This window comes from Anopheles stephensi, chromosome 2, assembly GCF_013141755.1.
Source record: "Anopheles stephensi strain Indian chromosome 2, UCI_ANSTEP_V1.0, whole genome shotgun sequence".
Taxonomy (NCBI): domain Eukaryota; kingdom Metazoa; phylum Arthropoda; class Insecta; order Diptera; family Culicidae; genus Anopheles; species Anopheles stephensi.
In genome coordinates, this window is record NC_050202.1 from 38,586,107 (window position 1) to 38,613,856 (window position 27,750).

Genomic DNA, 27,750 nt, shown 5'->3' on the forward strand with positions numbered 1-27,750 from the left:
GCCTGCTGGTTGCCTCTTGAAGGCGAAGGCACATTGAAACTAGATAATTTTCCTAACATATGCTTTCGTTTGCTACTGGTGTTTGTACCCGTAGCCGCAACCGAATAATTGCAACAGTGACTAATGGTTGAAAGAGTGTTTTGATCTGCCCAATGCAGCTTTGTTCATGTGGTAATTTTGATTTGCAACTTTATGCTAATGTCCTTTTCCTGTTTCGTGGGATGAGTTTGTTTTGACACTTTTAAGACACTCACAGAGATGTTGTGAAGACATCATTCTGGTTGCCACATCTATGGAATCAACTTGAACATTGAATTTGTTTTGGCATTGCACGTAATGGCTGTGTATGTTTGATTTGCAATGAGTTTAAGTATTGCCAATAAATTTAAGATTTATTTTTGCATTCTCTCTAGGTTTGCAATCTCTCGGTTTTTAATATGCCACTAGTCGAAGGAAATCTTAGAGTTGTCATCAGTTTAGACATTGTATGTACAGATATTCCTCATACATACATGACGACATTACTGAGATGCAACGTTTAATGAGATAATTGCATTACCTGATCATTAGATTTCCCTGGGCCGTTCGATAGTAGATGTCCTAGCAGCGCTACAGGACCCTTCACGCGGCAGGACCGGAGGTCAAATCCCGTCCAGGTCGCCTCTCAGCATGCAGGACTCAAGATTAAAAACTGGTTGTTCCAACCAGCTCTTTTTCACGAGGATTGGGCAGCTGCACACTACAGGCGCTTGTGCGAGCTCTAGAGGCTCCAGGCTTATTAAGGCTGCATGAGCTAGAGTTGAGAACGTAAAAATACTCTTACAGACTTCCACTATGAAGACTAGCAGCATGCATAACTAGTACAAAGAGTCAAAAAGAGAGAAGATTATCACGTTTTTTGGATGCTACCTCTATTAAAATCTGCTGACTGCTGTATGGCATCAAAGTAGTGCTAAAGATCATTACTCAGCACTAGATACGATTTTTTTTATTGAATGGGGTAGCATGACTCAATTAGTATAATCTTTCACTAAAATGTATTATAAACTCAAAATGCATTCGTTGTCTATACGAAGGATAAGAGTTCACTTATACTGCTAGCTCTACTTTCTTACGAGCAAAATAAACCGTAATATTTTAAAATGAACCACCTGATGTCAAATGATTTAGGGTTTCCTAAATCTAATTCGATAGATTGAACGATTGACAGTTTTCGGTCACACACATCGCTTCCTTGCCAACGAATAGATTCATTAGATACCTCACCAAATATCTATATATCCATAGCTAATAAAATTTCTCATGGCTGGTATGTCTGAGAGACGAAAGCGTTTGTAATTCTGGCAAACTTCGGAAAAGTAGTTAAGCGAGAGTATTCAAAGAAGATTTGTTCAATAGTGGAGTAAGTAAAAGCAATATCATTATCAGATTTTGAAATTCAGTAATGACAGGGAGATCGTTACTCAGCATTCCGTGTATTCTTGGGCTTTTATTTACTTGCTACTACGCAGTCTTACATATACAGGTTTGAGATTTGATATCAATCTTGCAAGATCGCAACCCAACATGATGGACTTGGCCTATTAAAACATTTTCGACATCAATGACATTTTACTATTGCCTTATTGATTGATTCGCCCCCGCGAAACAATTTCAGCTCCGGAATACCATTCCGGCACAAGGAAGCCTTTTTTCGGAATTGCTTACATGGAGTTTACAGGCTCGGAAGTCTGGTACTACCATGACATCATTACCTGTCATGAATTTATGGTGAGCCAGCATAGACTTATCCAATACATTATAAAACACTGTAGAGCAGCATTAAAACTGATATTTATTAGTGTTATCAGTAGGAGATGCAGATTTTTACGCATAGTGATGCTTTCATGTATGCTTGCGGTTTATGAACGTTTGCTAGAATTCTTTTCCAACTAAAGAAGCCTCTTGCTGAACTGTTTTGAGTACTTGCTCAACTAAACGAAAGATAAATATATGAAACTATTCAACTAACAACGTGGTTCTGGACTTCAAGGTGAAGAATTTTCAACTTGGTGCTATAGTTATTTGAAGTAATCAGGCAAATTAGCTTTGAAAGGAATACGGACACCATAGGAGCTCCTCTTAGCAGGTTATTACAGTAACTTGGTAAACATAACTCTAGTTTACAATTATATGGAGCTTCATCCATCGTTTGGCAAGATTTAAGTATTAAAACAATGCTCAATCTCGATGAGTTTCTTCAGAATGTAGGTGTAAAAAACTAATGTTGATCGGTAAAATAGGTAGTTGTTTTCCTTTAAATGCTTAAAACGGGTACAATTTTGATGAAATTGCATTGAGTGTTTCTTTCATATCAACTAATAATTTACCTGTGTAGAGAAATCAATATTGTGGTATCAAATACACAAAATACAAAAAAAAACCATGCTATTAAATCATTTAACAATCGAAGCAATAGAGCCATGCGTGTCATTTGGGGATAAAGTCGTGACATTTAAACAGCGTCTAGGCTTCATTTTACGACCCACGGATCGTAAAATATTATATGCCCTAATAAAAATTATCCATTGAAAAGGATGGCGTGAAAGTTCTGTCTGCTCCGTTGTCGTTATTCTCTTTTGGTGGCTGCTTTCTGCAGTAACCCCGCAGAAGCATATTTATATGTGCTGTGGTAAACGGTATTTATTTGTGGTTATAGATTTTGAAAGTAAGCATTAAGAGAATGGTCTGAAATAATTGTGGTATATTGTTGAAAAAATGCAATAAACTCTTGGCCACTTGAGATTAACATTCTTTTGCTATTAACCGAAATATATTTTTTGAGGAGAATATATTGACAATTAAAGTAGGTATGACCAGCAGAATCCGATTGGAATATTTGTCTATTTTTTACCAACAATAATGTCCAGCTAAGAAAAATGAGCAGCATGGGTGCGCAAAAGCAAATCAAACCCTACCCCGGAACTTCAGTTGTTGGTACTTACATTTTTTTGCACAAGGTGGTGCTGTGCGACACCCCGTGATTCAAACGCATGTAATTATTTTATTTTATAATTTTAATTATTATTAATGTACAACAGATTTTGGAAATATTACATTGCAAGAGATTATTCAGAATATTACCGTTTTCTTTTTCCAGGTACCCATCGTAACATCAGTCAGCGAGTTCGGTTTTGTTAGTTATCTGGTAAGGAAAGGCGTATGCTATTCCTACTGGTCAAGAAAATCGTTATGTGTATGTGTGAAAGTGTATAGAAATACATGCGAAAAAATCCTCACAAGGTGTCTTATGGGTTAATAGTGGAAAATTCGAAGCGAAAATCGTGTGTTTTAATAATTGATGCAAAATGCATTTTGTGTCTCAAAAATCATTTTTCAAGTGTAAATGAAAAAAGAGCATCAATAATCATGTGAAGTGTTTATGAAAATCGATAAAAGTTTGCTTTAGAGTGTATCAAGATCAGTGTGTATCAGTGCAATTGTTTCCGTTTCCAATTGTAGTTTAATAAAGGTGTGTCCTGGATATTAGCAGCAAAGCATTCCCCCGTGAGCACCAAAGGTAACCCATGCACGAATTCCTTCCATCTCATAGGAAGACAAGGATAATACTGGAAAGGTAAGTTGAACAGAATGATGCATATTGAATGACCGCTCATAAATTTTATTGAACTATAATTATCGTTGGTGAGATTGATCTTGTTTTGTTCATTGTGTTGGTGTTTGTTTGGCAGTTTAGCTGGAAGTGTTTGATTATGATCTCCGATTATTATGTGACTCCTATAAATCATTTATGTGTTAAGGCGGTAGCAAGACATTGTAAAACGGTATAATTGTTTTACGATTATAAAACCGTCATAACTGATCAGATATACCTTTGCTAGATCCTCTGTGTGAAGACCCGTTTTTTGTACTTTTTTAACACATGGCGATCTTCGTTTTACGTCATTTATTTCATCACCCATCACGCCTAAGGTTGTTCGATCTTTCTCACTATCAATCTTACTATTTGTTTGTAAGATTTATAGATAGAATAGTTTACTACCGTTCGTCACGAACATGGAGGCTCACGATCACATTTATGGGTTTCGTTCCTTTCACATTTTTCGTTTCGTTTCTGGTTTACGGTAAGGTGAAAGAAAAAGTGAAATGAATGAGAGTAAAAAGGCATGAAACATAAACAAATACCCTCCCTTAGGCAATACGCTCATGGTTGCCGGTTGCTCGTTGCTTCGCTGAAGCATCGAGGGTAGCAGGTTTTATGATAGAAATAAAAAGTTTTACAGGTTTTAAATTGTTTTATGTGCCTATTAATAGTTTCCCAACGGATTATAGTGTCCATGTACGCGTATGATAGGTGCGTTTAGGTGTGCCAGTTATCATGTGAACTACTCACATTGTGCTTTGAAACATCTCGTGAAACGATATAATCACACGAATTACTGATAACAGCATTGTTGGATAAAGTATCAAAAATGGAAAAAATCCTTGCCATGCCGCATTTTTGAAATTATTGACTGTTTACGATAGGATGTAGAATGTATTGGGAAATTGTGGTCAGCGGTAAGTGAGCTTGTAAATCACAAGTTAAGTAAGGATATTGGAAAGTCCGAAAGAGGCATAGGAAACTCATGGCTCAGTACATGGTTTAAACTGGGCTCAATTCTCGACCAGAGCCGGATCCTCATTACGATTCAAACTTTAAGGAAGTTTGTTACCTCTCATAAGGCATTTGTCTTCTCACGGCAGAACCGAGGTTCAAATTCCATCCGGCCCACCTCCTTCTACGGATTATTTTTTAATGATTTTTGAAGGTCTAACTTTTTTAAACTATTCGAATAGAAGTCTGACGTTTTCGATACAATATTTTATACCAGTCTTGTCGTGCTAGAATCATTATCGGTTAAACCATTCTGGATTTAGACCTCGTCTGGACTTTGTACCGTGTACCGTGCATAATAAACCATTCTGTTTGTGACTTTAAAATTCATTGTTATAACATGAACGGGTAACTTTATGGACTGTTGCATTAACTCGCAAAATGTAAAGTGTCAAACGTCTCATTGATTGACAAGAAATTTGATGTTTGAAATCCAATCGGCGATAAAATGTATATAAATTATTTTCGGTTTCTACTACGAGTCCGAATTTCTAAAATAATTGCGATGCCATAGCCATGTGTGTTCTTGTAGAAGTGTTATTTTATGGGCCGTTTAACAGTTTCACGAAACTAGATACAATGGGGCATCGATGACACATCAAGATTGTTTTGCTGACCGGTTTTGCATATTTAAATGCATTGTGTTAATGGGGCCTATTGACAATAAAGGTAGTCGTTTCTGGGTTTCAATTGTAGTTAGTGCCATAGTGCTAGCAGCATAAATGACAATTTTAATTGAATGTGAAAAAAATGTTTATAAAATGCTATCTTTTGGCATGCTCTGCATTTACATAAATGGAGGCGCCTGGTGCGGAAATTGACGAATAGTTGTACAGGAATGTACTAAAGCGAAATACCGTATTGCAAAAAGGTGAGCTGAACTATTTTGCAACCATAATTAGACCGTCTTTTTCGCTTAACTATGCCACTAATGGTATGGTTTAATTGTAGTACATATCATAAATATGTATGCATTAGCATGATCGTGCTGCATAATTCAACTTTAGTATTTGTTGCGATAACACCTACCATGCTTGCTTTGTGGTTGAAGCTTGTTTTGAATCCCAAACTATTATAATTATAGTCGAAGAAAGTTGCAAGAAACCCATTCGAGCAGTTTAGGTGAATCGAACAATGGCAATCCTCTTATCTCCTTAATCCGATTCGAAACACGTCAGCTACGGGTAATGTTCTCTCGGAAACATTCCTTCACTACCCATTCACCTCACTCGAGAAGTTGGCCGATGGTTGGGTCTGCATTTGTCTGCACCAACGTCAACACCAGTTCATTTTTTTTTGTTGAACCAGACAAATGCATTTCGAGTGTCTCTCGGGAAAGAGAGCTATCACGAGCCAGAGCGAAAACGCGAATTGGAAAAGCTGAGATTGTGAAACCGTTCCTGAAGCCTCTCGCCTCCTGGATACTTCCAGTAGTTCCTATACTTTCTCTCTGTCTGATACTATGCACTGGGGTTAAGAAAAAGCGAACACACCGCTGATCGAAACGCACCGCTTGCAGTTGGGCAATCCTCTCACTTGTGAGTGGGATGAAGAGCGACAATCCAAGTTCCCTTGAATTGTTCTACGAGTAGGGCTAGCAAAGCTAAGCCAGTTGCTCAAGACTTCCTCCGGATGCAAAAGCATGTGTGCGTGAAAGAGATGTGCGGTGCAAACCTGTGAGCGACCAAGAAGTGATCTCGATTCGCTTGGTCGTGTTGGACACCGTAACCACAATCTCTATTCATCATACGTATAACTGTCGCGAACCCGTGTAGGAGCATGTGAATTGTACGTTCCAGCAAACCCGCGAACTGAAACCTTTTTTGTTTTTCTGTGTGGCATCGAGAGTGTTTGACAGGTCCGAAAGGTTATGACCACAAAAAGGAAAACAGTTACAGATTGCATAAAAAACCTGCCTACGATAGCTGTGTTGATAGGAAAACAACGGTTTCGGTAATTATCTTACCAAGCGGGATGTTTCTATAGTTAGAACAATAATGTTCCTGGTGCATGTAGGACATTTTACATTTGGGCTCCGAGGAACTCATTTACCGGGTTGCTCTGAGTTCGAGCTCTCACGAGCGAGCTCTCACCACAGGGGAAAATTCATCTTCATCATAGCAAGAGCTCCAAGTTGTTGAACAGAACGAGACGGCTCATCTCCTTACGTCCGAGTGAATAAGAAAGTGAAGGCACAGTCCTGCAACACGGCTGCCAGACAGAGCACACACGTTCAATCTGCCGTGTTTTTTCTTGCGGAATACGACAGATTGGTTAAAAATATCAATTTGCTTCGCTCGCTCTCTCGCGACAGAGAAGAAGCCATCTACATCTCTCGCACTGGTTTTCCTCCTCATGCTTTGCGTTGTTATATGCGAAACTTTTGTATTGTGTCATAAACGAACTACTTGTCATAACGTAAACAACTTCGGACTTCTACGATCGCATTTTTATTATTATAATATTAATAACAGTAAAAATAAAGCAACACTCTGAAGCAGGCGTGCGATCGGGTGGGCAATTGTAGGAATAAACGCGACCGTAGTCGTGTTTTCTAAAATAGCCAACCGTTTTAGCGGCGTGCACAGGAAAGCTGAATACCGTCGCAATTTCTTTTGGATTGTGGCTCGGTTTTTCGTTTTATACGTGAAAAGTGTGTGACTAACATGATCGAAATATTCGGCCCAATGTCTTTGTAGCGCCTGGGACATACTTTATCGCAGTGTACATCTCATCGCCAACGAGTTATGGATTTAATTTCGGAATGAGTAGTGAACCATAAGTATTGTGAAGCTCGTAGTGATTGAAATAAGTTCCTTCTGTAACGTTGTGCAAAGCAGTACAAAGCATCGCGGTCAAAAGAGTGTTTTACGGAAGTGCCGTGAAGTGATATTACGGTTATCGTGGCAGACGTGATATTTCTTGTGGGCCAATGTGTGGAAAAGCAGCGATATATTGAACACAACAACAAACAAGCATGAGTGGTACTGACGGTGTGGTTCTACGCACGACACGTTTCCATACTGAATTACACGAGTAAAATCATGCATAGGGCTTAGAGCATTGATTTGGAATAGTCGCTGGATCGTAGTGAAAAGGCAAAGCTACCGCTATTCGATTGAAAATTTCTACGGGGTCGTATCAGCTGCCAAATCGTATGTCAACTCATTGTATTTTCAAATAAATAGAACTCCTCTGGTGATACACAGCGCTGTAGCTGTCCAGAATATACAAAAGTGATTAAAAGGTATTATCGGTTAACATTTGACCGAATCTTGTGATTACCGTCCGGAGCATCTTCAGTGGAAGACATCTGCGGCATTGGCAGGACGCGGTTTGCAACAGAATTGCATAAATTGTAAGTTTATTGCTGAACCCAATCTGTACCTTCAAATTAAGTGCTGGTTCTTCTTTACTAACCTAGAGTTCTCTCGAAATTCCTACTAACATTTCTAACTAACCTTGCCTCAGCTACGAGACGCTAGCCGTCTGGAGATCGTAGTCAACAGATCGGCGTCACTCCTTCCCTCATTGATACCTGCTGCAAAAATCTTTAGCCTCTCTATTCGCAACACCGTGCGCCCTTGGTGTACTCCAGGTGATGCGGTCATGTCAAAGTTTATAATCGATAGCATGCTACCGAAATACGCCCAGTTCCAGCCGTTCATTAGCTCTCAGATCTCATCCCAGTCCATTTCCAACTCGAACTCGACAGTGTCGCAAACGCCAAACTCGGAAGGCAGTCCATTGACCACCGGCAGTGAAGGCAGCCCAAACTCACCGCCAACCAGCAAAATGTATCCTTTCGTCTCAAATCACCCAACTACGCACACTAGCTACTCAACGATGCCAGGCTTCTCGGGTCTAGACGATAAATCGTGCAGGTAAAGATCAGTATACAATCCGTAAGCGGAAGAAACGCGCGCTCATGTGAGAAAATATTTTTGTTTTGTTTTATTGCATCGTTATGCACTTATTAGCAGTAGGTATACCGAAAGTGTGATGAACAGTTACCCACCGATGGGAGTTCCCGGTAGTGCCAGTATCGCACAATTCTACCAACAGGCTGCTGCAGTGTCGGCCGCGTCTGCAGGCGTTGGCGTCGACTCGCTGGGGTCAGCCTGCTCCCAGCTTTCTTCGTCCGTCGGCGGGGGACAGTCCGGACTGCCAGATATAACACGTCATCCGTGGCTAGTGACTGGTGAGTAATATCAAACAGTTGTACCATTGTGCTGTACAAATATATAAAAAAGCTTTTTTCTCCTAAGTAAATGATAGGAGCATTCGAAATAGAGCCTTTTGTCCTTTTAAACTATTTAGAGAAGCTTACACTCTCATGTGCACTGATTGTCAACCTTTTGAATACGTTGCTATGTCACCCATTATAAGATTTTAAACCGTATTACAAAAAACACTACACTGTACACTCTATAGGGGGGTGGTCCGGTGGCCGAGGCGACAGCGGCGCCGGTCTTCACACGGCAGGGCCGGAATTCAAATCCTATCCAGACCGCCTCCCCGTATGTAAGGCTGACTACTTTACTACGGGTAAAACTAAGTCACAGAAAGCCAGAATTGTGGCAGGCCGAGACCTCTCGAGGTTGTAGTGCCAAGGAAGAAGAAGAAGTACACTCTATAGTGCTACAGTTCTTTGATATATCAGTTCTATTTTTATCAACATGTAGTTATTAGTTTAATTCAAAGAAAAAAAAAGAATTGAAATGTGTAAAGTCCAAATCACTACCGTTTCATTTGATGCAAGCAAAGCATTTTCGATTGGTGATTACAGAAGAATAATGAAGATTTTCTTTTAATTTGACACTTTTTTTCAATTTTGAAAACTAATTCGAGGTTTAAGTACGTCAGTTTGAGAGAAAAGCCGCTAGATTTTTTTAGATGTTTGCTTTTTCTTTTGCAATGAGTTCGAAATAAATCACATACACACATAATGGACAACAACCACGCATCTTCACTGCACAACCGAGCATGCTCGGGATATGGCAAATAACTAGGAGGAAATGCCTAGTTAATTTTCTTTAATTGTTTTTTTTTTGCGTGAATTTAATTCACAGTCACCACATGCGGTGGTGACAATACGGCATCAGTCCGTCATCATTAATAAATAAATAAATAAATAAAAAAGTTCGAAATAAAACCCAAAACATTGCTAATTTATATCGTTTTCCTGTTAGTTCTGATCCATTAAATATTTCATCTTTTCTCTTGTTTCGTTTTACCGCAACATTTTCTTAACAAAACGTCTGCGCTCTATTTACTGGCCTGCCGTCCTGTGTAGCATCGCAATCAGCTCTTCAGAAATTTGCAAGTACAGGTTAGTATAATAGTATAATAGTATAAGATTAGTTATAGTATAGTATAACTAATATGCATTTCAGTTTTTTCGCTGTTATTCACGAATGTTCGAAGCTGTACATATTTTGGAGTGTGTATCATAAATTTGATTTAAACAGTTGTTTGGTTCTCCACAACATAATTATCACAATGTTGCTCCGGGCAATGCAGTTTATATCCTCAGAATTGCGGCTGTTTTGTGTTAGTTTTTGATTAGTAGTTTTTTTTTTAATAAAATAGATTTTATAATTACAAAATGGAAAAATTATTTAAATGAACGTTTTTCCTGTATTATGCCAGAAGGATATTCCTTCTAGAGCGCAATTCACAGCCGTTAGAAGTGTTGTAGATACGGTGATGAGTCATGATATTAATTACCAAGAACAAAATCATAAAACTTCCTGTTTTTTATCAAATCAACTCTTACATTTCCTGCACGATGTTCTTTCTGTGTATATTTTTCCACTATATTTAGTGCTGCTTTCAAATTATAGAAATAACATCAACAGTTGTATGGTCTTTGTAATTTAACTCTATGCTATTTTTAACACTACATTATAAAAATTCGGCCTATCAATCTTTTCGAGATTCTCGTTACGATGAATGATAGAAAGTTTTGTGTACACATGCGTTGATATTATCATATTGTTTAGGATTGTGTTGAATATTTTATGCAGCTCACCTACTCTTCCTAGTTTAGTGTTCGATGTGCGTGGGCCAGCACTGAACAAAAAACCGGTACGCTAAGAAAGAGACCAAGAAAGGCAGAACAAGAACGAACACAAACTTACGAGGTACAGATTTTCTCCACTCTGGGCATCCTTAGATTAGGAAAAGAAAAACCTTAGCGAACCACCCGAAAAGACTTAAACGGTTACATTTACATTTGGGTCTTGCGTAACGAATCGTTGCCTGAATGTGTCTGACTGCTGAGGGTAGACAGAGAATGATTGTACATCCAGTTGGAGATTCCGCCGGTGAAGATTGAAAGTTAAGCTTAATTTATTCAATTTTTTCCCAAATTTTAGTATTCCAATGCGACAGAATAGAACTTTAATTCTTGAATTTATGGTGATTTTGATATTAATATCAAGACACAGTACCCTGGTACCTCGCCTCGAAGCAAAAGGAAGACAGCATTTCGTTCCTTTGTGTTTCGTCTGCCACAATTTTTAGGTATTGTCACCTTATGCTTGACAGTTTTACGTGTTGTGGTATCGGTGGGGTTTTCGAGTTGAGGTACTTTTGCCTGTAGGCTAAAACTAAGACTAAAAAGCTTGAAATTCGAACTAGCTAGATGAAACAATCGATTTTTATGTGTCAAGATTTAAGGATGTAGGCCATAGAATAAAATTAAAAAAAATAAGTAAGCTTACTTCTGAGATGGTTTGTTCGATGTGAAGGCAGAATCGGCCATTTGTACTCCTTCAGTGTTTTGGTACTGTATAGCACGTATAGGAACATGAATCCGCTGGTTGTTTATTTGACATTGTAATACAGGATTGAAAGTTTTGAAATTTTGGATCTGAAACACTTATAAATGTGAAGAAGCATTAACTGTTTCTTTTGATGAGGCGTCAAAGGATGGCGTAAAGGATATAAATGTCCTGCACTTTCTCTTTTTCAAGGACAACATTGTCAAATGGCTCAAACGTGTACACGAAGATAGCTAATAAACGGTAGGAAAAAAAACTGTTGGATCGGTTATTGTTCAAATTAGAAAGTGTCTGCACCACAGGATGCTTCCAACGAGTTATTCAATACGCATGCAAACAGTTAATCTGAAAGGATTGTCCTCACACACATAGACGCACGGAAACAACCCTTCAAGCTGCTTGTTTTTCTGATGTTTCGTTTTATGAGGTTTGCACACCTTTGAAAGACCGTCGCCAAGCGAAACATTCTTCATCGTAGGTTGTATGGGCCCGACTCTTCATGCAGAGTCTTACGCCTATCGTGTTCCGCGCAGCAGGAAGTAAGGTGGTCTGTCGCTAGGCACGCTGTCCGTTTGTCATAACACAGCTAACGTAAGAGTTTTGTGCAGCAGGAACCTTGCCAATGTTTGCCAGGCATGAGGGAACTACGAGCGGAAACTGCATGTTTCGCATTGATATCGTGACTCATCGGTATCTCTAGCATCAAATGCAACATTTACAGTTGCAGTGCGAAAGACCTCTTTAAGTGCGCTTATATGAAACATAAAACCCACCATTCTAGCCCGGTTCGGTACAACATATCCATTGCGCATTTTTATGATGTTCATGCTCATTGGGAACAAAGAACAATTTATTCGTGCTTTCTATGATAATCAAGTTTCACATTACCGTGCAAAACCGTATTTAAAAACAATTGAGAGAGGGGTGAAAGCAAACGAAATTATAAACAAATGGCTTGTTTTGGGTTGGAATTGCACTTTCAATTCGTTTGTGAAGCACAGAAACGCACATAACGCTACTCTTTGACATAGAGATTTTAGTTTAATACCGATGCGCCAGCATGATGAGCGCACCAGACAAACCACGTTCAACAAACTTGAGATATTATACATGCCGTAGAAAATGGACGAGCGGTACAATTGGTGTTACATTTAAATGAAGAAGCGATGTAATTCAACATTCCAGCAATACAATGAAATGTTGTTCTGTGTAGTTTTAGTTAAGTGACAAAATTTGATTTCCATCTGCTTTAAACATTTAATATAATCGCGTACTTTTCCCTTCATTATTACAGATTGGATGAGTAACCCGTTTGATCGAGTAGTTTGTGGCGACTTTGCAGGTAAGTAATCAACCGAAAGGGGGGGCATGTAATTTAAATATGGTACAGATGTTTAAATGTCACTAGCGTTGATGGATGGTCGAAAACAATCTACGGATCGTATCTGCGTCACGTAGGGCCTCCAAGGTTTTGTTGCACCAAACTATCGCATACGATGCATTGTGATTACAAAATAATACAACTTGTTTTCTCATTAACTGGTCCAAACGCTTGACCACTAGGGAGGAACCAACCAGCAACCGAAAAAAAAAAACAAAGGAAATAAAATGTAGTCCTCGTGAAGAAAAATATGTCTCGCACGGAGGACGTGCAATAAATTTACGACATGAGAATATATAGATTCAACAAAAGCAAAGTTGCCGCCATTTTCCTTTTCTGCGTCCACATCAACAAAACAGCCCGGACGCATTCCTTTTGTGCCCATGGCAGGACTCTTTCTTCGAGAGGAAGATGAAGTTTTTTAATGTTCTTGTTCTTGCCCCGTTTCCCTGCTGTCAGCATCGTACCTCGATGGTGTGCAGCATAGAAACCACTTTGATATGGCGGCATTGATCTGCTTTCTGATAGCTATTCCGCTGGAAAACTCAACTGGCTGAGTATATTCAAGGCAATCTTCTCGCTTTCTTTATTCTGCCTGTTCTTGTGCATTGTTCAACAGGAAGATTGAAGATACACGTTCAACCGTGGAACCACAACCATCGAGATGAAAAGTAAAGCATACCGTCGAAACCGGTTTTTACATAAAACCAGCGACGCATGAGCTTATTAGCTTCAAGTGTGTGTATCGTTTGAGAAGGACAATCACTGAGTTGAGCAACGATTATGTTTGCAATGTTTAAATTCTAATAGTTATTGTGTAAGCACAGTTTTTGGAAGGTATTGCTGTACAAAAAATAATTTCATTCGAAAACCATTCAGCGTATAAGAAACACGCTTGAAAAATGTTCAATTCGAAGCATAATTAGTGTTTATTCATTTTGAATAATAGGATGACATTACGATGAAAAACTGAATTCTTTTATGAAAACTCAATCTAATTCAGCAACGACAACTATCGTTATGTAGTCCGATCGAGTGGAGCGTGGTGTACAGCACAGTCAGGAGGAAAAAAAATCATAGCTCATGTGTTTATGAGGATCGTAAATTTAACGGCTCTTCAGTAGCCGTAAATAACCATTTTATGGCCACTCTCACACAATAGCAGCTTTGAATGCACAGATTTGTGGACATGTTAGCAACTCCAAAGCGAGTTTGCTTCATAGACTCTTAGCGACAAAACGCTTACTCTACAGGAAAGCTGTGAGAAATCTGATGAGCTAAACTGATTTTTTTAAATATATGGTTTAAGGATTTGTTGTACAGAGTGTATAGTATTCTCGATCAAGATCACATTATTGGTGCACAACTGAATGCTTGTTTTGAATTATTTTCCTTCAAATTACACTTTGGATGAGCTTAATTACCGAAAGATCGCAAATTTTGATTGACAGATGAATGTGTTGAAAATTAAACCAAAACAGCGATACCATTGAAAGACAGTGAAAGGGCTCTCTAATCTCTAATAGACAAATAAATAATTATCGCTAGGGAGATTAATCTGCATTAAAGGCTTCAATAAATGAATGGTGTTATGCGCAAAGCGCTACTTGTACATCTGACTACATCTGGTGTACATGACGTAGAAAACAAACGAACTGATTGAACTTTATGACCTATCCTTCTTCTTGGTCATTAATGTTATGGCAAATGGTTTATAAATTAAGTAAAGCAAAATTGAATCGGCATGCGACTGTTCAGTTTTAGTTGCTCACCACTCTAGCCGGTAAATTTGAATGCTTTCTATGGCGCAGAACGAACATCAGTGAGTATGAAAGACAAGAAGTGAAGAGAAACAGATCAGGGATTTAAAGTTAGACCCATCGACAGCTCTTTGCAGCACAACTATTAAAAAGGGACTAGAGCAGGGTCACCTATATGTTACTTTCACCATGTGAAGTTATGCAGCGTGCCTTTTCTCAAAATTTCTCTTCACACAATAGACTCGATTGATTCGGTTGATTTATTTGGTGTGATTTTTTCGTAGACGATATTTTTTATCATTTTTCCAACACAAATAATATAACCAAAGCAACCAAAAAATCCAACCAAAGTACCATCTACAGAAATGATGATATAGAAAAAACAACATGAACGATAGATTAGGCTTTAGGCTTTAAGATTGATTATCTGTTTCCCTAGTCCTGTATCTGCTGAGAAAATGTTTACCTATTACATTTAAAGAACGTAAAATGAAACTTGACAATAATAAATACACAGCAGCACCGGTCAATACACTACCGAGAACCGGGCATCGAACCTCGTCCGGACCGTTCCTTCCTAGAGAGGACTGACTATACAACTACGTGGTATCAATGAGTCTAGCATCATTTGTGACCTGAGGAGCAAGAATCATTGTTATAACAGAAATTTGAGAAAAAACACATTAATAACAGTTTATGTTCTCAACACTCGAAAAGGAAAAAAAATACACTCTTGAATGCTCTTTCGATATTCGACCTGTGCTCGAATGGGTTAGAAACACTTTGGAAAGTCGAAGATTCAGTTATAACGCATTCGATGTTTCTGAGAAGAATATATCTCAAATAATAGAAATGAGTTTCGTCCACGCATTTTGACACCTGCTCCCTCGGAAGCAGGTGTGAGACAATCTCTTGGTGATGGTGTAAGTGCACATCTTTTTATCGCATGCGCATAAAAAGAAATCAATAACAGTGTTAGCTGTATTTCGACACCTACCGCTTCGGCGTTCTGGCACAAATTCAGAGAAAGGAAAGAGCATTTCCATGACCAGTGAAACTTTTCCTCTTGTTTTGGCTGCTTCAAAACAAGTAGAAGGCGTTTTGATTGTTAAACTTGGTAAATGATTTCAAAATGCTACTCATGCAGGGAAACACACAAAAGCTTAGAAATTTATGTTACCGAAAATTATTACCGAAGCAACACTGATCCTTGCAGTATCGTAAGAATAATTTCATTTGGAAGTATGAATAGTTTCCGCTCTTTCAAAGCGAACGGTAAATGTGGAAAATCAAGTTTATCTGTGTTTTTACACCACCTCCAGAGACTGGATTTTGCATTGATCGCAACATCTCCTTTGTTACGTGGAGCGTACTTTGGCAGTATTGGACAAAAATCGTAGCAAAACTGTCGTAAAATTACTGCAACTCGTGAAATAGTCGTGGTTCGTGCACTTATTTGCACTTATTTGCCTTTTGCTTCGTCTTTCTCAGGGTTCAATCCGTGCTCGCCCTTTGCATCATACAAAAATCGATTTTTCTCCTAAGCTCTATCTATCTTTTGCCCCCACACTGAATCTAGATATTCATGCGCTTTTTCCAGGAAGCGTTAGTGTCTGATTCAGTGGCCCGTCGCCGAAGATTCGCTTTAATGCCACGCCCAGATGAAGAATTTACTGATGTAACGATGGCACTCTTTATTCTTGCGCATTTATCGGGTTTCTTTTTCTTTATCTGTGAATTTGTTTCCCTGCTTAGTTTTGGAACTTTAAGGCTGATTGTTTTCACACTCCAAGGACTAATATGTGTAAATATTAATGCCTTTCTGTCTTAATCGACTTTTGTCTAAACCTATGTAACTAACTTACTTAAGGGAACGCTTACATACGTTTAAACTAAGAAGAAACATTCAGTGGTAAACCCCAAGTTATCCCAGTAATTAATGAACCCTTCACGTGAATCTTCTAAAGCTTCAACAAGCATTACAGTCTTCTTATGCGATGGATGGCAGGATATGAAATGCTTCGATGAGAACCTTGCTTGATGCAAGCGGTGAGAGATCGCGAAGCAATAAGGATGTTTCGCAGAATCGCTGCCCACATAAACACCCATTTTATGATAGTTACTCGGGGTTGTATGAAACTCTCACTCGTTTAAACAGTGATTGAAAACATTTTCATTCATTTCTATCGCACCCAAATTGATCGTTTACTTGTTTTTAAGATCGTTTTGTTTGGTATGTTTACAATGAAGTTATAATAAATTATTCCTCTTTGCCTTGAGTCTCGGAAGTATCTGGTCGCTCACAAGTATCAAGTGCTGGAAAGCTTCGGTCGACACAACGTCTGGAATCGAATGGTAAATATTTAGATATCCATTACCCGACATTGGTCTCATTACCGCCCCTAGCACCGCCGCGCGGAAGATACACCTTTTCCGATGGACCATACTCGTTCCCAACTAGTGGAGCAACTATGCATAGCAGACAAAATGTAACCATCTTCTATTACAATCATAACAAATAACATTGTTCGCTAATGGGGTGTACAGTTTGTTTTGGTTCTCCTTTCCTGTATCGGGGCCGAATGTTGCTGCACCCGAGTGTCGATGGTAACTGTTTGTTGCAATAGCAGTTGAAACTCATTATGGTTAATCAAGAAAATTGAATTCATTTATATTTTGATGTCCTATTAAAAACACCACCTGAGCTATAACAAGCTTTCTTATTTCAAGATCCACTGCTTTTGTTTTTGTTTTTTCGCTTGCGTTCATAGCTCAATTGTAATTTGTTACTTTCATGTCATCCGTAGCTTGCTTTCCATTTGTGGCCCATGATGATACTTGCTTTTGATTTTATTTTCCCATTTATACATGGCATATTTTTCGTGCAGACACATAAATTTTGCTTTAATTTTTATAGTCAATGTTAATAGCAATTAATATTATGTTTTTCTGCGTCTGTGTATGTCATGGTTAATGTCATGGTTGGTTGGTTTAGCTTTAAACGAGACCATAAAATGTAGTGGTGTGTCTATGCTGTTGGTGCATATTGAAATGAGCAAATTTGCTGATATTTGTAAGCGTGATGGGCATTTTACAGCATGAATGTTGAAGTGTTTCTAGTTTTCTGTCCCGCTAAAATTTTATGATAAAAAATGTTGGCTCTTCGAAACCAAGTTCCGTCGGCATATGCTCAAAGATTAAAAGTTCAGTGTTTCGTCATAGCATTGCATTGTGTAAAACTTGTTCAAACGCAATAATATTTTTCTTTAAACATCGAGAAAAGAATTTAAATACTTGTACTACACTTTTGTTTTATAGTGTTAAGTAGTCTGAACGATGCACACCACCCAACCTGTAGAGACATTTTGTGTGTATGTTCAAGGCTCTGGATGTCTTTTTTTCTGCTGCCTTTAGAGAATGTAGCAATGGTTCTCGCTTTAATATAAATGCAAATTTCTTGTCACTCTTCATCACGTATTCCCTCTCGGTCTGTCCCTACAGGCCAGCATGACGTCCATCCCCTGCTATTGTATTTGCTCAGTACCAGAAGAAAAATTCCAATTAACTCTACAGCGTCGTACTACGCTCTTTGCGGCACACTAACGTGTTCCGGTTGAATATACGAACCCTTGCATGAAGGGAGCAGAGGAGAAAAAATGGCCACTGATTCTGTCATACCAATCAGAAAATGAATGTGATTCTTCAGGAAACCATTTCGTTTTGGGGACCATGGACCATAGTTTAGATAATTCTGTTTGAGGGTGTGATAATTTAATAGAGCCAGTCTGTTCCAGACCATACCGAAACCTTAGAATGGTTCAGCTTTTTCTTGGATGGTGACTGCTAACTGAAATTAATTGTGGTTTCCATAGTTGCATATTTGTTACATATGTTGCAAGTTTGGTATAACTTTCATAGAAGCCATTTTTTCCAGGAAGTTTATAGTTACTGTAATCTATGAAACGAATTTGGATGAATGTTGTGAAAGATGTTTTTGTTCGTTTTCCTTTTGTTTCCCTTTCAAGAGCATATGAAGTACTAAAGCCATTTTCCTCAGTGCACTGAAGCTGTTTGATGTTTTGCGGGCTTATACCTCACTCCCATTTTGTTGGTCTGTCCGTAGGAACCGGGGCTTTTCTTAAATCCATGTGCGTTTTATGCGAATAAGCGAGCAAACGCCTAGAATTGGTTGGGGTAAAAGACGTATACGGAAAACCGGAGCAAAGGGAATGTCAATGCGTCACGATTCAGTTTGATTACACAAAATTGGAGGAGAGCAGTGTTTGCTGCTAAGCTGAAATAAGTTTTGAGCAAATTAAATAGCACGTGGAAATGACACTTATTTATGGCTATCCCTCGTAGCCAGGGGTAAATGGGGTTTCTCAATAGGCTCAGCTAGGTAAAAGAGGCCGTTAAGATCGACAAAGATATTCAACAATTGTACACAGCTGATCCTCCCATTAGGGTCAACGCCCTTCCGTGGCAATGTTAGAATCAAATTCTGGCTTGGTTCATAAATAAAACATTCGACCAAGACGAGCGCTGCTGCATGCTGCAAAGAAGAATGCTTCAAGAATTCTGGTTTACATATTTCACGTGTGATGCTGCGCAACGGGTAAAACGTGAAAAGAAGAAAAAAGGTTATAATACAAAGTTAGATGAAGTATAGAAGTTTACATTATTTTAACTAACTTATGTTACATAAACTTAGCATTAAGAAACGTTATTAGATGCATAGCTACATCACATTTATAAAAAAAAGAAATGAATCATTTACGATTCAAGGTTGATGAGCAATTTTTCAAATGTTTCAAGAGACGCCACAAGGCGATCTTCCGTTGCAATGTGGTTGAAATGTATCAAGTGTGTTGCTATTAAACAAACACTGAAATGCAAACGGCTATTGGAAACAAATAATTTGTTTCATGCCTACCAGATTGAAGCACTTTGTTGCTGTTACAAATGGCACAATGTTTCTAATTTGTTTGTGAGAACAAGCTAGAGCATTATGTTAGTAATCCGATTTATTCATTGACATATACGGTCTTTCGAATCAATGTACTGCAACACAATATCTAGAATTGTGTCCGAGAAGAATGGACCAGAGCCATGAACGTTTTAATGGATACTTCGTAGTCATGGAAGTCATGGAAGATAAGTTGCACTGCACAAACAAATTATCTGGCACAATATGGCTTTTGTGGAAACAGTCATTACAACAGCAAAAACTTAACAGAGCTTTCTACATTTTCTTATTCCTATTATTCTATTCTTTAGATGAAGAGCCATCGTCGGTCTCATGGTTTTGTTTCTAACGTTTTTTTTTTATCTAACTCACCCATGGCTCGATAGTCGGTCCTGCCTATGGGTCGATTGGTTGGTTAAGATTACGATTCGATCATACTCCTAACTACAACGACCAGCCATTTCAAATAGGATATTTAGCTTTTGAATATTCTTTGATATTTATGGAACCGCTTTTAGTTTATTATTCTTGAAAACATAAAATACAAACACAACTTATGTGAATTGCTTCTTGAAGTAGAAGCGCCTTATTGCTTCGAACATGGGGTATTCATATTCCTAATTACTAGTCCTGAAAGTACAGTTTTAGAAACATTCAATATTATAACAAATAAGGAAATAAACTCTAGCACACAAAAGTGCACTTGGAAGGCAGATCGTTAGTTGCTTGCATAGGTTGGCTGATGATGAAACACTGTGCCTACATGTAATATTCATTGCGATACGGCAAATGGATAGAGACACCAACACACTACAAAATAAAAGTTACACAGCAAAAAAAGCAGCGAAACTCTGCGCAAAGGTGTACGAAACAGTGTTGGTACTAGGGTTGACAATAATTGGTTTTATGATGGTTATAATATAATCAACAACGCGAACACGTGGTTTTATGTGCTCATTACCACTTTCTATTCACGAAGGCATGGCTAATGGCCGTTACTCTTAGCAAGTGCATTCTTTGAATGCTTGGCCTCAATGGAATACATTTGTACTCATTTGCTAGCGTATGAAAGACGCAGTGGTCAATTCGATGCGGATGGAGCAAGCGTATGAGATTTTGATGCATGACAGGCGCGTCATAAATAACACTGTTTTACGACAAAACACCAGTGCTGAGCTCTTCGTTTTCGGAACCAGAAGCGTAACTTGCGCTAGGTCAGTCACTTATATAGTTCCGTGAAATTAAGCATTGATTATTATATCGATTTCAGCAACCTACGCAATGCTTCAGAATCATTTGAAAACAGTGCTTTATGAAAAGGATATTTCCCTTGGTTACATTCAGGGGGGGCGATTTGCAGACGTGTAAAAGGGCGGCACATATCACAATGATTTTTTTACAGGTTAATTGTCCGTCTCCATCTTCTTCAGTAAGTTATGACGGAGCTGAAAGTTTGTTGCGATCGAAAGTGCGTGTAGAACCCAACAACTTAACGGTTTATAGAAATTTCAACAAACTGGTGTCACACAGCTATCCCCACAGCTTTTGGCGTGATTCCCTTGGGCAACATACATCGTTCGAATCCGTCAACGCAATGGTGCACTCCAGAGCAACCTTTGTAGGTTTTGGTTTTAGGAAATGCAGATTGGGGTAAACTATGACTTCATCAGACATGGCGGGACGCAAGCAGTAGGATCTCTTCCTTCCTTCTGTGGGCTCCATTGCGAAAGAATTTAATATCAGACAGTCATAAATACTGCTCTAGCCACATCTCCCTACTTGCCCGTCCACGACTTTTCTCACCCTTAGATGGTTGCTACAGGAAAAAATTAACTTTCTCCTTTGAGTATAGCCCTTCACAGTTTGCATTGCTCTTTCACTCGAGGGGTTAAACGTATTACAGCAATTCCCTGTAGTCTCACTGATAGTGGAATGTCAACAATTTACGACCGTCATATTTCATCATCAGTGGGGAAATTCGAGCTAACCACACTTCCCTTCCAGCTTTGAACACACCTTCGCGTGTCCTCTCGCTGTGGGTTTCCAACGACCAACAGCAAGCATACCAGAGCGGCGGGCGATAGCAATTTGGTGTTCTCAACGTGCTCTCTTCTTTGTTGTGGATGGAAAGCACAGTCGGTCGTTCGTAGAGGTGTGAAAGCGGCCATCTTTAGTCAATTAATAGGTGTTTAAGAATAGAACCGATGTAATATTTTCTTTAAACTTAAACTGTTTCGGGCTCAATGTTTCGGTAAAAGCAATGTGACAGCATAGTTTCTTGCGCTGTTAGCCGGAACCATTTAGAAGGCGTTGAGCGTATTCCGTCGGAGCACATGTTATCGTGGTGTTTGCTTTCTGAAATCCATGTTCGATGCTCAGAGATGTGGTCTGAACGCTTTGCTTCAAGCCTAGAACATAAATTAAAAATCTTTTCAATTGCTTTCCCGATCATTTCGATGAGGCGAGCCTTTCACATTGGCTGGATAGCATTGTTACTAAGGGCAACGCATGTTGTGTGAGAAGCCTCACCGTCTGTAGGGCGTAACAATTATATATTTTATAAGAAACGCTATAGCATCAACTTTGGAAGAACAAACAAAGCGAAATGTTTTTTCTCAGAGCAACTTTCCTCCCTTATAGGTCCCAACGGATGTCCACGCCGGCGCGGTCGTCAAACCTACACCCGGTTTCAGACACTTGAGCTGGAGAAGGAATTCCATTTCAATCACTATCTCACCCGCCGACGAAGAATCGAAATTGCGCATGCCCTGTGTCTAACGGAGCGACAGATTAAAATCTGGTTCCAAAACCGTCGCATGAAATTAAAGAAAGAGCTTCGTGCAGTCAAAGAAATCAACGAACAGGTACGACTCATTCACGAGTATTGATTGTACAGAAGTAATTGCATTCCATATCAACGATTGATTTTTTTATCATAATTACACAAAAAAAACAGTCCGACAACGTCCTGTCATTTAAATCCTCTCTCTTTAATAGGCCCGACGCGAGCGCGAGGAACAAGACAAAATGAAAAACGAATCGCTTAAATCCGCCCAACAGCATCACAGCCAAAAACAAGGCCAGCAAGAGCACACGATTGTTGGCTCGCAGCAAAGCAGTAACGGTGCTGGTGCTGGTGGTGGAGCTGGCAGTGGCGGTGGCGCTGGAAGCGGTGGCAGCACTGGAAACCTTGGGAGTCACCTGCACCATCCGTCAATCGTTTCGCAAAACGATCTGAAGCTTGGACTCGGCGGAATGGGCGTCGGCGTCGGAGGGAATCTCAGTATGATGGGAGGTCTGGATAATAAAACGAATCAAGACATCCTGAAAGCAGTTAGTAAAGTTCATTCCTAAGCCTACCCATACCAAAACCAACTTAAAGAAAAGACCTAAGTCTTTCAGTTACTTTCGCTTTTAAATGCTAGTTAATCTTTCTCACAACTTTTTTAGAAGTTTGTCGAATTTTCGCAAATATTTAGACTCGGTTTTGCTTCGCTTACTGCTGCTATGGCTTGCTATGGCTACTTCCTTTAGTTTCAATTGGATAATGAGTTTTCGTTGTTCGTCAACGCTTAATTTTTACTAGTTTTTCTTTACAGTTGTAGAAGATGAATTAATCATATTTAGATAATAGCCGATTTTTAAACCACCGATGCAAAAAATGGCAGTCTATTTGTTTAAAGTTTTACTGCTATTAAATTCCACAATGATTTTTTTGGTTGCGAATTTATTTTTGTTGGCATACATATGATGCATGCCAACAATATTTTTGTTTTTGCAAACATATATTTTTGTTGGCATACATTCTTTCGTCCGTTGTTTGCTTTGAATGAATAACAGAATGGGAAAGATAAAGTATTCTCCACGACATTCTTCATCATACACAAAATACCTTGAAACTAAAGTTTCTTTTCTATGAACCGCGTCTTTTCTCTCCTACAGGTTATGCAACATAATAAGCGATGGGATTAATTTTCTTTTCGAATGTTTGTAACACTTCAATGAAAGTCATCATGAACTACCGTAGCACACACTATGAAGCAATCGTACTGTATCAAAGATCTTTTGTTAGTTGGAAAAGATTCAGACAAACATCATCCGGTAGTTGTGCAAACCTATTATGTTGAGCAACACAGTATCCATACCTACTCCTAAACATCCTTTTCCCCATACCTACTAACAGCTTTTGGATTGTATCTACGTTCATTCGATTTTATGCTATTCGTTTTCATAATTAATTTTTTTCTTTTTCTCTTTCTTTTCATTACCCTTAAATGCACCCGTTGTCTTCATTATGATTGTTTTGATTGGTATTCTCTCGATGATCACGATTTAACACCATCTGTGATCGTAATACGCTGAACTACTTTCCAACTGTAGCACAAACTTGAATACTAGCCTTGACTGGTTGATTTTAAAGCATTTTCACACACACACACACACACCCTCCTGTCAAATAAAACGATCGAACTCGGAAATGCTCCGCAACAGTAACGTGTTTCCAACCCGTTTGAAGAAAAATTAACTCGAAACTGCATTTAAGGCAAAACAGCTATTCAAAAATTGCCAAACATGGAGACTGCGAAACTCCTCTACAGCTGCTCTTCAAACCCAATGGAACAATGGAGTTACAGCAACGATTTACGGATCCCGCTAAGCAACCAATAGCGTAATGGAGACGTTTTGCATCTTACGAAGAAAAATATAAGCAAATAGGAAAGACAAACCACCAGATCATAACTTTGAGGAACCAAAAGAACACTACTGGAAAACACAAAACGATATAAAACCAATGTAATAGTCACAGTGTAAGCAAGAGTCAAAACTAATACATCAAGCATCATACCAACTCCAGGAGTAAACTAAAGCTCGACAAGAAATATCTAAAGAACTATGATTGCCTAAACGTATTTTGCCACACAGCCAACTAATGATGTAAGTAAGTTTTATAACGTAACTGAAGAAAAAACAAAGGGCAAAACAATAGTAAACCACTGTAACGAAACGAAGCAGGACGAAACTTAACGCAGAAAACGTAAATCGATAGGTGCATAATAATAAGATAGAAAGCAAATGAACAAATATACGTACTAGAAGATAAGAAACAGATAACTATTTCTATCCACATGGCGATTCCTGCTGTACTGAAGTGGGTGGTAAGCTTGAGTAACGAATCAGCCGTGCCACCTATCCCTCTTTTCCTTATCGAAACAATTTTCCTTATAAGTTAAACGATCCAGTGTCCAGTGTGTAATTTAGGTTCTTAGTAATACTAATATATGATCGTAGCTGACATACATTGTACCCACAATAAACGAAGAGCGCAGGGAAAACAGACAGCTCTATCTTGTAAGACTTTACCATTTCCCTTTCATTGCATAGTACTACGCAGGTAGTTCGATATAAGCAACCAGTGTTTTCTCATCTCAAGAAATCCAAATAGCTTGGATGTGGAAAAAAAACCGTACAATTACACATTCGACACATGTTCAGCGTAGCACGCCTGTTTGGTCGAATCAAAATGTCTTAATGTCTGAGAAGAACAAAACGTTTAATTAAATTAATCATACTCAAGCTTAACATGATCGTTAGTAGTGTAGGGAACATTTTCGTTTATTTTTTATCGTCTATAATAATGTGACACCCGTCCTCTTTTTTCTTCTCGTACTATGTTTTGTTTCTGAGTTGTGCGTGAGCGTAGAGTTAGGCATTAGGTTCATTTTAAATATGATCGTAAGCGATAGGAACGCTGTTAAAGAATCGGTTTACGAGCAATTAAACTATTAAACTATAAGCTCAAACGTAATCGTCTCTATCTGCGAGTCGATCGTGTCGATAGCAGCGGCAGCGACAGCGGAAAACGAATTGCGCTTTTTAGAGCGCTCTCCATATACGTAATTAAACATTTAAACTTTATTTTTAAGGTGCGATTTTTACACTAAAGCATGTGTACAAGAATCTTTAACAATTTGTGACATAAGTGAGTACATTAGTCAATAACAATCAAGCAAGAAACTTACCAACCAACTAAAAGCTGAACGTGTTTCCTCTCATCCTTCATGCAACTCGTACACGGATAGTGGGGCACAGATCGGGATTCAGCTTTTGCATTTGACCTGCATGGAATATTCATATATTGCAATGTAATGCCATTTAAACATTGCATTCTACTCACTGTGTACACCTCAACAAAATATTATGACGTAAAAGCAAATCTGTCCATTTGTTAGAATTAATGCGAAGAAATCACAAGTAAATAAATATATAAATATATATATATGTGTATATATATATACATACATATATAAACATAAAAATATACACATCCATGTGAGTAGTGTATCAATAACCGAACGCAAATCAAGCAACGCAAAGCACATCTACATGAGCTGGTCAGAAATAAGCTAAGCTAATTAACACATTTTCCTTCAAGCTCTCATGCATTTATGCGTCAGATCAAATCGAACATAAACTCTTCAGGAGCTCATACTGATTCCGTTGTCGGTATTTACACACGTTGCGTTAGTTAAAAATGTTGTTGCATAGAAGAAATCTGAGTTTGTTTAACGTTTTGTTGCTGCAGAATTTGTTTCCTTTTTCGTTGGATAATTATCATTTGAAAAATTATTTACCATCACTGATTGGTGGAATGTTTGAATGATTGCGTTTATTGTTTGTTTCTTTCGTTCCGTACATCATGTGTTGAACTGCATTATTAATTTATCTAAATGCTCGACATCATTGTTCAGAGTGGATGTTGAACGTATTAGTTTGGCCATCGTTCAATGGTGCGTGTCTTATCGTTGGTTGGAACAGAAGATTGATTGCAGAGAAAAGAGCGACGAAAAGGGTTAGCAGTAGAATACAAGAAACATTGCATTATTTAATGGACGGTGGATAAATGCTTGAAGGTTTTCATTTGTGTTATTTTTCCAGGATAAAATTTGGACATATTTAAAACGAAATACGTAATCTAAACCAGAGTTGCATTAAAGAAAAAAAAGAGTCATTCATAGCGTAACGGTAAGCCTTCATCAACAGTAAGCAAGATTTTTTTTGCGGAAGATTAGAGTACCTTATCGGTGTCAAAAGTAAGCATTATCGCGTCAACAGCAACCATCATGCAACCAGTCTAAAATGCCAGCTTGCCATAACGGACGCACGAAACGCTCTTGCACTTGTAACCATAACGTGCACTGGAACTCATTGGCTTATTTTCTTCTGGATCTCATTCAAAATCGCATGAACAAATGTGGCATAAGCAGACGTAAAATGGAGTACATTTCTTAATAGTAAGTTAATTAAGCATGACTGGACGCATGTGACAGGTGTTCTTTGCTCAACGGTGAGCATATAAATAAAGCACTCCTCGCGAATGCTACCCTTGAATACGTAATCTGGTGTAGGATATAGGTTCGAATAAAATGTGAAAAAAAATTCAATAGCATATTTATGTGTGTGCAAACGGTGAGGAACAAGTAAGGGAAACCTACAATACTGGATTGTTTTTGTACATGACAGTGTAATGTCTTCTGGAAAAGAGCACAAAAGAAATAAAAGTGTAATAAAATGTATGATTCTAACGAAAAACATCGCTGTGGTTTTTATTGATATATTCTATATATTTACTCGATATACTTCTTACTCGAACTCCACAACTGATTTTGTGTACAAATTACTCTCTGGTACAATGCACAACACAACACCATTCATTCATCCTTTTTCTTGCATAAAGGATATAACTCGCTGTGGGTGTCTGAAATTCTAATTACCATGTAAAAAATATAGTCGGCGTTTTTTATTCGCTGCAGCCTCTGTCATATTGTGAAAAAGAGTAGGGATTTTTATTTAATACAAGAAGATAAGGGAACAACATTCCCGTCACCTTCATCATTCCATAAACGGGCTCGACGGGCTTACGTTTAGTCCTTTGTCGTTGGCGGTCATACCAATAATTCAACCGACCCCATTTGTTGCAGCATAACCAAGCGACTACTTACCAGCCAATCCGTGATATTCTTGTTCCAGCTTTCCCTTCGACGAAATTTGCGACGAAATCATGTTGGAACATTGCTTTTGTCTCGACACCCTTTTTGGCATGAAGAATCCCTAAAAAGTCCCCTTTTTTAATAATTTACGCACACCCATTTATTTCCTAGCCTCCGCCTTGCTAATCAAAAACGACGGAATCTTTTTAG

The 27,750-nt window shown here is 38.6% G+C and overlaps 2 protein-coding genes across 24 annotated transcripts in view; both read left to right on the plus strand.

The window, feature by feature from the left end:
- Window positions 1-27,750, plus strand: part of LOC118507742 (homeotic protein ultrabithorax-like) — a 216,772-nt gene that overhangs the window by 86,456 nt on the left and 102,566 nt on the right. For both annotated transcript variants that reach the window (XR_004905700.1, XR_004905702.1), the window contains exon 4: window positions 3,140-3,616. The gene's annotated coding sequence lies outside the window, so the exon portion shown is untranslated. The remainder of the gene's footprint in view (window positions 1-3,139; window positions 3,617-27,750) is intronic.
- LOC118507741 (homeobox protein abdominal-A homolog) lies at window positions 6,452-27,142 on the plus strand. 22 transcript variants are annotated; one of them, XM_036046720.1, is made up of 9 exons: window positions 6,452-6,610; window positions 7,357-8,015; window positions 8,129-8,541; window positions 8,638-8,858; window positions 9,954-9,989; window positions 12,740-12,787; window positions 22,172-22,416; window positions 22,550-22,885; window positions 23,495-27,142. In XM_036046720.1, exons 3-9 carry the CDS (start codon window positions 8,267-8,269, stop codon window positions 23,522-23,524), a joined length of 1,191 nt encoding a protein of 396 aa, XP_035902613.1. In that variant the 5' UTR covers window positions 6,452-6,610; window positions 7,357-8,015; window positions 8,129-8,266; the 3' UTR covers window positions 23,525-27,142. The 22 variants fall into 22 exon arrangements, 21 of the variants coding, with proteins under 21 accessions (XP_035902613.1, XP_035902616.1, XP_035902615.1 ...); XM_036046723.1 differs by having other exon boundaries at window positions 7,846-8,015; XM_036046722.1 differs by having other exon boundaries at window positions 6,498-6,515.

Bases quoted from the DNA above. Each gene is read 5' to 3' on its own strand.
- LOC118507741 (XM_036046720.1), top strand. From the start codon at position 8,267: ATGTCAAAGTTTATAATCGATAGCATGCTACCGAAATACGCCCAGTTC. The intron at 9,990-12,739 runs GTTAGTATAATA...TCATTATTACAG, and splicing joins TCAGAAATTTGCAAGTACAG to ATTGGATGAGTAACCCGTTT. The intron at 22,886-23,494 runs GTTAGTAAAGTT...TCTCTCCTACAG, and splicing joins ATCAAGACATCCTGAAAGCA to GTTATGCAACATAATAAGCG.